Consider the following 14,720-nt stretch of genomic DNA (forward strand, 5'->3'; position numbering starts at 1 on the left):
TTTGTTGCACTTGTCATTGACTCGTAATGTTAACTGTTTTTCCATCCTGGATAGAGGCTTTCATATGTCATATGAAATTTGGCTCCGCCCACGACTGCGGCATTGACCCGTGCCCAGCAGCGACCTCTGTACAAACGACACCCCTGCCATCTGTAAAGGACTATGAATTTCGCTGACGCTTCACTTGCATGAATCAATTGCTGCAGACGGTCAAGTAAATGTGAGGCTCTTGTTGACTCTTGTATATAGGACCAAGAGAACCATCACTCATCAACCTACTACTCACACGTGCTTCGAACAAAGGTTAACGATTCCTAACAAATACCATTTTCGATGTAGGATATTTGTTTGAAATACGAGCGAGCCTTATGATGTGAAGCGAAGGCAATTAACTATTATTGCGTTGTTCGATGGTTGTATAGGTAGCGATGTACAAATCGGCAGCTACTTGGTGACATCCGACATCCCATTATCGCATATCTGCAACGCCATAGGCTTTAAATACAGGTGAATATTTCCGAACCTTACGTCAGTTATTTATGCCATCTGCCCGTCATTTGCAGCTTATAAAAAATAAAACAAATATCAGCGAACATATCAGCATTGTACAAGCAATGTGCATTGAGCATTTATGGCTCCTCAGTCATCATGTCGCTCTTTGGGCACTGTCAGCGAAGATGTTACGCACAACCCCACCGGCTTTCGGCTGCGGCACCGCCCGACCGCCCCCGCTCCCCGCCACAGCGAGAGTGACCGCGCGCCGGCCCGAAACCGCCGCAGGCCAAGACCACATAGGCGGGGCTTAGCTATGACGTCATAACGTATCACTGACTGGTGATAGCCTCTACACAATGGGTGAAAATCTGGCTCGAAATTTAACATTACGAGTCAATGAGAAGTGCCTGAAATATTGAAATGGCGATAAAATATCTAAATTGTAAAAGTTTCGGCAGGTCTTGAAACGGCCATGTCCTGAGCTTGGTTGAAATTCTTCCACGCATTTAAAAATAATTGCGAAAAATTAGGGTCTCAAGGGGTCTGGCGTTAAAGGTAGTGTGCCAGCTTTCCTGGACCGTATGGAGTTAATGGCCCAGATAAGGAGAACCGGATTTTTAGAACTTATCCATACCTTCAAAACTCATGGAAACGTCTTAAATTCTTCAAATTTTGAGTACCCCAGTGCGAAATTCGCCCCGACGGGTTGTCGGTCGTACCCCAACCACATTTAACACCACTATGAACAATAATGCACACACTGAAATCGCTATTACCGACAGGCTCATCCAATCAAGTTTCGATAAACCCGTTCATCATCATCTCCTGCGGTTTCGAACACTTTTTTACACCAGATAAAATAAGTCGCGGCACTCCCTGCTAAGAAAGGAAATAAAACTAAAAAAAAAGCAAATGAGAGAAGGGGTAGCGGGTTTAGGCGGGAACAAGAACAGAATGCGAAAGTAGCCACTGCTGAAACCAGACAGATGACTGTTCTCTACTACGATACCGAAAGCAACTTTCACTCAGAAGGGCATGCATTCATCTAGAGTAGAAAAAACAATCGCTCATTCACACGTCATGCAAACATACGTGGGGATTCGCTCTGGTCAAAAATTCGGCCGGTCAATGCTGAGGGCAGAAAAGCCTTTCCAGCTAAGCGAAGCTTGTTGCTGGTCAGGCTCCTTGCTCCAGCGCCAGAGTTATTCATGGTGACGATGATGAAAATAATTTCGATGAAACGTGATTTACTTGCAATTAGTGCAGTTTTGAGGCAAGTACATTTGGAATTAAGTTGCAATGAAAGGATAGCGAGAATTCCAGAGGAAATTCTCGAAAAAGCTTACATATTTTGTATGAAGTATGCTTTGACGTATCTTTTTAGCTGAGATTTAGATATCTGATTAATGGTTGTTATAGAGAATTGGGATGCAACGACATTATTCCAGACACGCGGTCCTATCCATGATGCTATTTGTGCACGATAACGTTTTGCCGAGAAGGGTTCGTGAAAATGTTGTCTATTTCTTGTTCTTATATTATCCTGATCTACTGTAGTAAACAATTGGTTAAGTTGTGATGGTAAATGTGAAGCGAATTTTCGATACATGAACATGATAAGTTGTTGTCTAGCTAGTGCGTTTACTTTAAGAACATTGAGCTTACGAAATATGGGCATAGTATGTGCAAGACGATGTTCATTTACTATAATTCGAACTGCTCGTTTTTGTAATACTTCGATTTTGTGGAGATCAGTTGGATATGTGAAACCCCAGATTAGGCAGCAATAGTTTAAGTAAGGAAGAATCAGTGAGTTGTAGAGCAAGAGTAATGATTTTTCAGGAAGAAAGTACTTCGCTCTACTCAAGATTCCAATATTTCTACTGATAATGATTGCTATGTTATCGATGTGGTATTTCCACTTCAAGGCAGGGTCAATAGTGATGCCTAGATATTTTACTTTTTCTGCTATTTCAATTTTTTCACCATGTATCATAATGTTCAAATTAATGATATTACCCATTTGGTTGTATACTTGGTAAATGGTTTTTTGTACGTTGAGTGTGAGTTTGTTTGCTTGAAGCCAAATGGATACAGCTTCAAGTTCGTTATTCATATTTTCTTGTAGTTCCTGTGTATTTTCACCTTCAAAAAGTAAGGCTGTGTCATCAGCATATAGAAGGCATTCTGATTTTTTGCATACATTTTTTTAAGTCATTTATGTATATAAGGAAGAGTAAGGGGCCTAGGATAGAGCCTTGGGGCACTCCTAGCTTAATACTTTGAAAAGAGGATCTAGTACTTTTAAATTCTACACATTGTTGTCTGTTTGTGAGATATGATTTGATAAAGCGAAGAGCACAACCAGTAAATCCGTATTTACGACATTTGCTGATGAGTATGTTGTGGTTCACTGTATCAAATGCTTTTTTAAGGTCAATGAATACCGCTGAGGACATTTTCCCATTTTCCATGCTTTTTGTTATTCGTTCTTGCAGGAGTACTATAGGCATGTATGTTGATAAGGATTTTTGAAAGCCAAATTAATCCTTACATAATATGTCATTCTGTATGAGGTATGCATTGATTCTCTGGTGTACAATCTTTTCTAGAAGTTTGGAAAGATAGGGAAGGATACTAATGGGTCTATAGTTGCTAAATATATTTTTACTTCCAGATTTGTATAATGGCTTCACCACAGCCATCTTCATACTTTCAGGAAATGTTCCAGTTCTCAACGATATGTTTATTAAATGAACCAATTGACTGAGTATTGCTGAATATGTATTTTTGAATATTTTTGAATTGATGTTGTCAATACCAGCACCAACATTTTTCATATTTCTTAACACGCCTGTACCAAAGCCAGGGCCCCGGTAACGTGAGGTAGCCGAGTCGGGGCAGCGTGCGCTGACCCAAGCCGGGGCCGCGCGTCCTCCTGGTGTCATGTGATAGCCCGGGGATGCGGTAGACCGCGCCCAAAGCCGCGGCCCCGGCTTGGGTCAGCGCACGCTGCCCCGACTCGGCTACCTCACGTTACCGGGGCCCTGGCTTTGGGCGCGGTGGTGGTGCGTCGGGCCGCGCGCTCTGACTTCGGCCAAGAAAAATGCGTCAGCCGATCATTGTCATTTCTGCCACTTTCATGTGGTGAGATGGGGTCATAACTTTAGATACGGCTGTTTCATATCAATTATTTTACATAAAATAATATTTCAAACCTTAAATTAATGTTCGATAGCCAAATTAAAGAAACAATACCAATACAGGCTTACAGTTTATTTTCGACATTGTGTTGTCTACGATTAGACAGCTGATAACTCATTCCCGTACGTCGTAACTCTATAATGACCTTTGCTTATTGTCACATGTGCGCCGCATTCGCGGTTGTCGCCGACGCCTGTTTGCAGGTCAGCCCACTACAGTTGTTATACATATCGAAAAACCGATAAACTTTTAGGCGAAAAAAGCACTATTTTAGGCCCATTTTTGATTTTTTTGCGATATTAGGTAAAAACAGAAGCTTCTTACCCTAGGAAAAATAAAATGGGAAATCATTGGAAGGTGGCACACTACCTTTAACAGTAGATGGCGTTGAGCCTTAGTCGAGTCCATGTCAAATTCAAGGGGAGGTTAGCACCGAGCGGGGCCTGGTGGGGAGGGGCGAGGTCACGGTGCGGGTGACCTGTCAAACAGCCCCGCTGCCCCGGCGCAGCTGGGCGCTGCCGCAGGCAAATTACGCATTCCAGCCGGCTCGCTGTTCCATATCGCGGTGGCGGGCCGTAGCCTGGCTGCTTGAAAGGAAAGGATGAAGGTATGGGTTTGCCGTGGCCGTTTCATCTATTGTCACCTATGACGCACTCAAAGTAATGCATATGTGATGTTGGTAATGCATGTTGCTGTGGTAGGTATTATTGTTAGTAATGATAGTGATGTTGGTAATGCAGCTGGCAGTGAAATACTAGCGAATGCTCCGAGCTCCCATTAGCTCAAAGGATTAAGATTCTGAATATATCCTGAAATTTTCATTAAAGATAATTCCAGTACCAGATATATATTGTTCACCAGTTTTGGACTCGGTGGTGTTTCTTGCGTAGATTTTTCTCTGGCGAATAATTGTCATGGCCGTCGATTTTTTTTTGTAAGACTGGTCACAACGGACTAAGGTCAAATTTAGTCTCTAAAACAGGATGAGAAAAAGTGGACGAGTATCGCATTTTTGTGTATAAAATTTCGAATTAAAAATCTATAAACTAAAATAAATAAAAAACTATAAAAAAAAATCATAAGAATATATGACCCAAAACTAACTTCTGTTTTGTTTGAGCATGATTGGGTGTAAGACCCCGGTCCAGCCTGGTTCGGCTCCCTCATTTACCTTCGGGCTTGGCCTCGTGACATTCACAGACGTCATACATTCAACCAACAACTTTTGCCGAAACACTATCCAGCAAGCTGCGCAGGGGCGCAGGGTGACAGGTGTTCGTAGCGTTGGGGCTGGGTGATCTGTGTGCCGAGTGAGGTGTCGTGGGTTCGAGCCCCACCCGGCTCTGGTTTTATCTAAACACTAACCAAAACCTTTCCTTCTACAGCAACACTGACAAGCACGGTGGCTTATCTTTCCCCGAAATCCTCTTAACAATGTCAAAATTGTTGCACCAATATATTTATATAAATGTTTTGCTGAGTTTCATATGTATTTTTTGGTCGTTTCTCTGTACGCATTTCAACTCGTGATTCTTTTCGACTCTATGAAAAATCATCAAGGCTGAGCGTGCCAAATAATGAAAGAAATGATGCAACTGAATACAATTTATAAAAGCCTAAGACGTCATGCAAATATCGACTGAAAGTATAGGTCCTATATTTCAATCATCATTGGTTAACATTTTTGCTGCAAGTTTAATGCGTTGCCTCTCGCTTGCCCGTTTGTTTGATTGAGATAACTATTCCTGGAAGCTTACCTCCAGGCTGGAGGTAAGCTATGGTATTTCTGAGCATGACTGATAATGTAAATAGAGTGAATAACCTTTTGTTCATGTTATATGTTGCAAATTTACATATATAAAAATCAAAACGTCCGTATGTATGTATGTATGTATGTATGTATGTATGTATGTGACGCGTCCGTCACGCTTGGCGGGCTATTGCTGTGGAACTTTGCGAGCTGGGGGGGGGGGGGTGGAATTTTGGGCGCAAGTCAGACGCGTGCATCTGTTTGTCGTATCAACTTTTCGAGGGGGTGCGTGCAGCGGTGTGCACGTGGCGGGCGCATCTTTGCGGGATTTTGGGCCGCGGCCGTCGCCGATCAGAGAGCACGCGCATTAGCCTCAGTTTCTTCGCTGGCGAAACTGAGCAAATCAGAGCCGGAAGGTCACTGACCTTTGGCAATGAATACCGGAACAGAGCACCGCCGGCCAGGAGGAGACGCCAAATTTATTCTGGCCATAACTCGGCCGCTACTGGGCCGATTTTATTGAAACTTGATTTATTACGCTGCGCGTAATGCTGGACACCTAGTTTACATATATAAAAATCAAAACGTCCGTATGTATGTATGTAACGCGTCAGTCACGCTTGGCGGGCTATTGCTCCGGAACGGTGCGGGCTACGGGGGTGGAATTTTGGGCGCAAGTCGGACGCGTGCATCTGTTTGTTGTATTAAATTTTGGAGGGGGTGGGTTCGGTGGTGTGCACGTGGCGGGCGCATCTTTGCAGCATTTTGGGCCGTGGCCGGCGCCGATCAGACGGCACGCGCCTTAGGCTCAGTTTATTCGCTTGCAAAACTGGGTGAAATCAGAGCCGGAAGGTCACTGACCTTTGGCAATGAATACCGGAACAGAGCACCGCCGGCCAAGAGGAGACGCAACATTTATTCTGGCAATAACTCGGCCGCTACTGCGCCGATTTTAATGAAAATTGATTTATTTCGCTGCGCGTAATGCTGTCCCTCTAGTTCCATATTTAAAGATCAAAACGTCCGTATGTTTGTGACGCGTCCGTCACGCTTGGCGGGCTATTGCTCCGGAACGGTGCGGGCTACGGGGGTGAAATTTTCGCGCCGAGTCGGACGCGTGCATGTTTAATAATATAAATGTTTTGCTGAGTTTCATATGTATTTTTTGGTCGTTTCTCTGTACGCATTTCAACTCGTGATTCTTTTCGACTCTAACCTTTTGACGCCAGATCGGGGATTTGGACGCCGCGTCTGGGCCGCGCCGCCACTGCCGCCGCCACCTCTACTCCGGCCAGTCCTGGCAGCAGTCGCGGCGCCGCCTCGGCCGCCGGCCAGTCAGTCGCCAAAGACAAGAGCAAGCGCAGGACAGGTCAGTCGCAGCTAGAAGTCTGCACGGCTGCAATTTTCCACAGCCTAGCCGCGGCTCCACAGCTACAGCCGCCCACAGCCGTGGCTAGGCTGTGGTCGGCCAGCCGTCAGCCGGACGTGTGTACATTTTGCATATGCTAACCAAATGGAACGAATAAGAAGGCACAAAAAGGTCGCAAAAAGAAGGTCGCAAATTGACTTGCCCTTAGGTCACCGATATCAAATATCCGAGATACACATTTTGTACACATTGTTGTTCTCATCGATTGGCTGAGACTTTTAAAGCAATCGGTTATTCGGCGTAGCTATGGCAGACATTGAAACTTTTTATGAGGTGAGGTCACTTGAAGTGACCTTGTGACCTGACCTTGAATGACTGGTCTGAATTTTTACAGCATGTGCAGAGGTGTATGATGAGGTGTGCCAAAACCGGCGGCGCTCTGCCCTCCCGTTTATTATCTGTAGATATTCGCGAACACCGCAGCAGGTCGCTGCAGCTAATAAAGCCACAAGGTGTGAGTTAGTGGTGTCAATCGGTTACCGAAATTTCCGTATACCGATACCGAACCAATACCGATTCGGTATTATATACTGTTACGGACGAGTCGATGTTATGCAGAGGTAAAACATGATGTTATGATGTGAATGGATGAGGTATGAATGAAAGAAGTTATGATCGAGATTAGAGACGAAGCGATGCGAAAACGAATGAATGAATGAATGAGTATAATTGAATGAATCAATCGAGGCAGTCAAGTAATCGAGTCGATATACACGATAAACGATACTGTGTTCAAAATTAAGGTTCGAATCAAGGTTGGCATTAAACGAGAGTTCTACTTATTTTTAGCACAAATTTATCACTGCTTTTGTAAGCTCGAGAAACTGTATGTACTCGCGCTCTGATAATGGTAATACCGCTGCGGGCGGTGACACCCTCCCCCCTGAATGTGACTGCACGCGCATTCCAGGCCGGGCACAGTTCACACATCTGTAGTCTTCGTATTCACAGCTGTGGCCTGTCGGCCTCCTCGAGGAGACAGACTCTCGTTGCGGGTCTCTGCTGAAGTCTCTGTCGACAGCGCAGCTCCAGCGACCGCACCCGGCCATCCGCGCCAGGGAAAACGTGCGTGACGCGAGCCAGGGGCCAGAGACCTCTTGGAACATTGTCTATATCAGCAGCACCAGATCACCGATCTACAGGCTCCGCTCCAGCAATGTCCGCTCCAGGAGTCACCTGGTACAGGCTATTAATCCGACGTCTTAAGAATGTCATCTTCACACCATAGCAAACCAGTCTCATAGCGGTCTCCACGCCATCTCGTAGTGGTCTGCAGAAGCTGCTCGGCGCGCTTATCGTATTCAAACGCAGCCGTCTTCGAGCTGTATTTTGCGCCGAATGAGTCTGTCAGCCAAAATTCTTTCAAAAGGCTATCCAGTTCGTCTTCCTGAGTGGCCTCACGATGCACGTGCAGGACGTGCTGCAGTTCGGGTGGCACCAGTCCTGCCACAGTCCCCGACAGGGACCAGCCGAAATCCGTCCTTATCGCGACGGGCTGGCCTCTCTTTCCGACACGAGCTTCCCTCTGGATGATCGCTTCGGAGACGTTGGCACCGAGCAGCACCTTCACCTGTTCGGGACGAACGTCACGCATGTCCAGTCCCTCGATATGCTTCTATTCAGCTCTTTCTGTGCGGCTTATCTTAGGAGACGGCACGCTGAGAGTCGGCACAGTCCAGACTTCATCCACAGTTATGGAGGTGGTGGTTGCGTCCCGCGACAGGGGGTGCAGCTCCAGTGCCCCTTTCAGTGCCGTTCTTGTGCGTCCAGTTCCTTTGATGTTATCCAAACAGAGGGATTGAGCCTCTTCTTCGAGTTTCAACGTCTTTAGAATGTCTTCGCTGCAGAGAGATACCTGGGCCCCGGAATCGAGAAGTGCGAAGGTATCTACAAATCTTCCCTCTGATCCCATCACTCGGACGGGCACAGTCTCCGCTCAGAGCCTGGCGCAGCTGCGGCCACAGTGCGGTGAGATCAGCAGGGGTGCCAGACTCACGCTGCAGCGCAGAAGCACTCTTCTGCTCCCGTGCAGTGTGGGATGGCACTCTTCTGCTCCCGTGCAGTGTGGGATGGTGCCGTCCGGTGCAGCTGTCCTCATCGCACTGGCGGCCAGAGATGCAGTTTCTAGACTGGTGCCCCAGTTGAAGGCACGAAAATCACCGACCTGACAGGGCGACGAATAAAGCTCGTTCTGTCTTCGTTTTCTGAATGTATGCAGGACAGGCAGGCAGGTTCACGTGATGCTGGTCACAAGCGCACTGCGCTGCGCTGTTCGGTCGTTCAGCTCCGTTGGGTGACGTCTGCTGCTCGCGCGCTGCCATTAGCGCGGCTCCACCGCTTATCCCAGCAGCGGTCATGGCGCTGGCCTGACTAGCCGTTCGGTCCGTTGCACTAATAGCGCTGCGGCTCTGCTTCTGAGGTTCTCCTCTGATCCGATTTCTCGGCTGCGACTCATTAGCAGAATAGAGCCGGTCTGTTGAATTTAGACCAATCCGCACTTGCTTGTCAAGCCAGTCTTCAAAGTCGATCAGTGATGGACGAATTGGCTCCATCTCCACCACCGTTTTTCCCCACTCTCTTCTCAGGTCACTTGGGAGCTTTATTACGACCCGTCGGAGGTTTTCGGTGCCGTCCAGGTCGCCAGTGAAACCCATGTTTTGCAGCACCTTTACAGCACAATGCACAGATGCATGGCATTTCTCCAGACCGGCGACATCCATGTGTCGCACCGGCGGAGCATTGAGCACGGCAGCGAGGTTGGCTTCAACGATATCCTTCTCCCTGCCGAACCTTCTTATCAGAGTCTCCACTTCCAGTGCCGCTTGATAGTAGGAGCCATCGAGCAGCATACCTTCAATCAGCTGTCTTGCGATACCCGTGACTGCTGATTGAAGGTGAGCCATCTTTTCGGCGTCTGACAGGCTCGCTTGGTCATGAATTAGTGTCTTAAACAGGCCGATCCAGCCTGTTTACTAGGATTGCCGCCAAAACGGGGCAGCTGCATTTGAGGCACGCTCCGCTGGCTGGTCGACCTGGGGCCGACAGAATCCTGTCTCTCGGACCTGTTCATTTCAGCGATCCACGACGTGGCGGCTCTTCCTGCTGGAGGGTTCTGTTCTCTGTGAGCAGTAGCTGTAGATGGCGGCCTGGCGGCAGCTCCTGTGGACGCCGGTACAGATGCTGCAGTCACTGCTGCAGTTGCCTCTTCAGTTGGCTGCTCGTCTTCACCGGGCCCAAAACTATCATTTAGATCGTCCCTTCGTTCCCATGCCAAGTCATTTTCAGCGGCTTGCTGCAGTCTGGCTTCCAGCTCCGATATTTCCGCCGCAGCCTCTGCTCTTTTAAGCCTTTGCTTTCTCTCCAGTTTCTTCCGTTCACTCTCTAGCCGTTCCTCTTCCCGTTCTAGTTCCAGCTGCTCTCGGAGATGCTTGACCGCAGCTCCCTTCACCTGAGCTGCAACTTCAGCCTGGCGTCGGGCTTGCTTTGAGGACACAGGAACTGCTGACACGGCCGTGGAGCGAGAAGAACTGGAGCTCGATACGGACCTCCCGTCATCGCCTCTGGACGACAGATGCTCTCTTATTTTTTGCTTCACCTCCTGCTGGGTCCTTGCATTATCAGCCTAGTAGTCGCGAGCTGCTTGCCTCTGGTCATCACTAGTCAGAAGCTCTAAAAGCTGACCATTAGCTTCATCGAGCTCGCCTGCCAGATCATCGACCTGTAGCAGAACCTTCTGGATCTCTTCCTTGGATCCGTTCACCAATATCAGCGTCTCAGCTTTGTTGCAGGCTCTGGTGAACTGGGATTTCTTCGAGCTTCTTCTCTTCTTTATTTCTGCGATGTGGACTGTATTCATATTTACGTTAGTCAGCCTTTTACGTATATTGACTACAGGGGCGCAGCCAAGGGGGGGGGGGCACACTGGGCCCCTCCCAAATCTAGCGGCGCCCTGGATGGCGCCTTCCGCGATCATTTCGTGGCGCCGAAGGCGCCTTTTTAACCCGCGCCCTGCTGGGGGGGGGGTGTTTGAACACCCCCCCTTGTGGTTTTTCGCGAATATCTCAAAAACGGCGGCGCGGAGCGCCGCCGTTTTTGGTACACCTTATCATACATCAATTCTACACATGTTGTGAAAATTTCAGACCAAGGTCATTCAAGGTCAGGTCACCAGGTCACTTGAAGTGACCTCACCTCATAAAAACTTTCAATGTCTGTCATAGCTACACCGAGTGACCGATCGCTTTGAAACTTTCAGCGATTGCTAAGAGCAATAGCATGTACAGGTCCCGCGGGTTTTAAGCGTAGGTTTTGCCTTTCCGGCTATATCTTTTTCGTCTTCAGCTTTGTAGGCTTTAAGATGTGACCGATTTATTCGTATAGCTCCCTTCCATGGTCATGGAAAAAGGTTTGATCGTATGCCGGCTAGTTTCGGAGAAAATAAAAGAAAACCTCAAAATTCGCCGTTTGGGGCATTCTGACCGCGGCTTGCCTGCAGTCGCCTATGACTACAGTGGTGCCACCCAACGGGTAGGACGCTGAAACACAGAGGCATGAATGAATCCAGCGCGTGGTGAACGGTGGATAGAGGCGGGACTCGGCAGAGGCTATCACTGCGGCCCGCGCAGGGCGTCCTTGGACAGCGGGCGAGCCTTCGGGCGGTGAGGCCAGAGGTCACGACAGCCAGGCGCTGTTTGGCATGAAGGGAGGGGAGGCGCTCGCCTCAGCCAACTCAGCCGGTTTGGTGGTAGTGGTGGTGGTGTGTGTGTGTGTGGGGGGGGGGGGCAGGCGAGAGGGGCTAGAACGAACGGGATAAAATAGAATGGAAATGTCGTGCCATGGTCAACTTACAATACCTATTGTTTACCTAATAAGCATTTATTAACATTACGAAAGAACACATCATATTTGATTGAGAAATATACAGGAGATGTTATTTATCGATGTTACCGTTTACTTTTAATGGAAACCCTACTTCTTATTAGGGGTGATAAAATGCACCCCTCTCCTTGATTCTTCCTGAATAACTCGCGTAAATAGTGGCGGGTAGCAGCGAAGCTTTCAGTGCCGTAAGTTATTTTTCTTACCATAAGTAAATAAATACCTATGCAGTCAGGAATCAGGATAAGTTCAGGCAATCTGCACTTGAAAATTTACACCTACCCTGAAAATTTCATGACCCTGACCAAAATGACCTTTGATCTGTGACCAGTTTCTACACAGAGCCCATTATAGGCCAGAATTCGGCGTGTCAGGTCTCATTAACCGTTCGTTTCTAGACTTAAGATTAAAAACGTCCCAACAAGTGAAATTGTGTTTGGTCCCTTCACCTTGTGTCTTATTTGGCCGGGACCAGCGGAGGAACTTGGCCGGTGCCTTCAGGGCTGCTTAACTGCAAATTTGCCGATCTGCGGAGCGCACGGAGCCAATCTATATCCAGGTTCAAAAGCACTAGGAATGGCATTGCGGCACAGCCAATCTTCAAGGTTTCTGCGCCTCTAGAATATCTGCTGTTAAGCTGCCGGTTTCCGGTCACATGGCCTAAAGGCGAGGTCACTAGCGATTGAAATGGAAACACGTTGAACAGGCTAGCTGTGAGAAGGATTAACGTTCATTTTAAATCCGTGCATTGTCGCTTGATATCTATACCGACCGCTTTCTAAAAAGGCTAATTTTTCTCTAGTATTTTTTCGAGTAAAAAAAAAACGGACTAAATATGATAGTCCCTGCTCTCTGCGATCTATATAACAAATTGTAGATCGATGCCTCCTTTTTTGGCCAAGTTGTAGCGAAAAAGCTGTTCAAAACTGATGACCGAATCGATATCCATGTTATGCAATCAACTTAGTAATTTGACCTAAATTGACCTGACCTTCACCAGAACATAACCCAACTTGGCCCCAAGGGTTGCCTGACCCACATAATCGCATTTGTAATGTAAAATGGACCAGAAAACATGCATCACATAATAGTTATCTTCATATTGTGACCCTCAGTGACCTGGCCTCCGTGACCTGACCTGGTATCAGTGACCCCAACTATCAAAATATGTGTTTGACGAACAATTCCCCATCGAAAATTGTCATTCGTCAATTCATTATCGATGAATGACATGCATTTTACTCGATTTTACAACACATTTCTTGAAATGCCTGTAAACGGTGAAAATTCGACATTTGACCTGAACTGTGACGTCATCGGTTTGACCGAGGTCAGTGAAATTGAGCCAAAAGGTATTTCCTCGTTGGGGCCATCCAACACCGTTCGCTGCTTGTCGTTATTTTGCGTGATCTCGAGATCTTATGGGGGGGGGGGGCAAAATGCTCCCCCCCATGGGACCGATACTCGGTAGACCCACCCTAACGAGGCGCGGGTTAAATGACAGAACTGTTCCCAAGAAATAACATTACAGTCGTCTCCCGGCCTCGGCTAAAACTTTGGACGACTACCTATGAATCGGCACGCCGCGCTGCCGGCGCACCCCGCCCGCTGGCTACGGGTGGCCTTGACCGTTCAATGCCGATTGGCCAACGGCCGAGGTCGTGCGCTGGTCAGCACGCAGACAGGACGGGACACGGTACTGCACATGTGAGTGACCTCTGACCTTTCCCCGTCCCCTGACCGCATGCCGTGTCGCCGGCCCAGACGATAAAAACCGGTTTTAGCCTCTACGCAGGCTGCCACTCTAACCCCTCCCTCCCCACTTTACTATGCGCCGCAGTACGCGCTCGCGAGTAACTGGGCGGAGCAAATGGTCACCGATACAGAGGCGGAACTGGTTGCCCTCCCGCTCGCCGAGCGACCTACCGCTAAAACCCGCGAGACCTGTACAAAATGTATATCTCAGAATTTTGATATCGATGACCTAAGGTCAGGTCAATTTTGCGACCTCCCCATTATAAGTCAATGGGAGAAAATTGAAATGCGCCTCTTTTGGATGAAAGACATTATAAACACTCCCAAACACCGAATTACAAGTGGTTTAGACACACTGAACTTGAAAATGGTGTCCGTGACCCTTGTTTATGCCCTGAGGTCATCTTAGGTCACGAATGGTATCTAACAGTTTTCGCAAATAACTTTTGATAGAGGCATGCTAGAGCGATGAAAATGCCTTAGATGTGTTCAGCTCGACGATACGGATCGACTGATATGCAACATGACCCTTTCCGGTCAGGTCATGACCTTGACCTGAGGTCAAATTTTCAAGTTGACCTTTAAAGGTCAAGTTATAGTTCATTCGATGCGTCTTGACGAGAGGAACACGATGCCGGTAAAAGTAAGCTCGTACAAGGCTTGGGTCAAAAGTTATTGCAGAAAAACTATTTTCGAAAATATCGGCTATTTTTGCAGTTTTTGCCCCCTGCAGGCAAAACCGTTGACGTTAGGTCAAATCTGAGAGAATTACTCAGAAAGGGCGTTAATAGGGCTATCGAATGCGCTTTTCCGCGGCGCTGTAGCTCTATTGGTTCCCGAGTTATGCGTTGGCTTCTTGGAAATTTTCGACATTCGACCTGGAAATCGGCAAAATTTTGCCTTCAATGACCTCTGGTGACCTGACCTTTGACCTGACCAAAAAATTGACCGAAGTGATTTCGTCATTATTTTTTACGCTCTTTCGAACGCCGCCTTCCGCGTATCGCTACGTGGCTCAGGAGCCGAGTTACAAGGGGGGGGGGTGTTCAAACACCCCCCCCCCCCAGCAGGGCGTGGAAATCCAGGACCCCCAGCAGGGCGCGGGTTAATGTCCAGCACTCTAGGCGCCCTCGACGGTAAGCCATTGTGGTACACCATGCGGTACTGGCGCCCAGGTTTGCAATTTCATATCTCTTTGTGGGTGAAGAT

General features: G+C 47.8%; 1 protein-coding gene across 2 annotated transcripts in view; it reads left to right on the forward strand.

The window, feature by feature from the left end:
• LOC122388483 (neuron navigator 3-like) overlaps positions 1–14,720 on the forward strand; it is a 326,891-nt gene that overhangs the window by 104,353 nt on the left and 207,818 nt on the right. For both annotated transcript variants that reach the window (XM_043379619.1, XM_043379620.1), the window contains exon 7: positions 6,679–6,818. In XM_043379619.1, coding sequence (XP_043235554.1) covers positions 6,679–6,818 — 140 coding nt within the window. The remainder of the gene's footprint in view (positions 1–6,678; positions 6,819–14,720) is intronic.

This window comes from Amphibalanus amphitrite, unplaced genomic scaffold, assembly GCF_019059575.1.
Source record: "Amphibalanus amphitrite isolate SeventyFive unplaced genomic scaffold, NRLGWU_Aamphi_draft 000324F_arrow, whole genome shotgun sequence".
Classification (NCBI taxonomy): domain Eukaryota; kingdom Metazoa; phylum Arthropoda; class Thecostraca; order Balanomorpha; family Balanidae; genus Amphibalanus; species Amphibalanus amphitrite.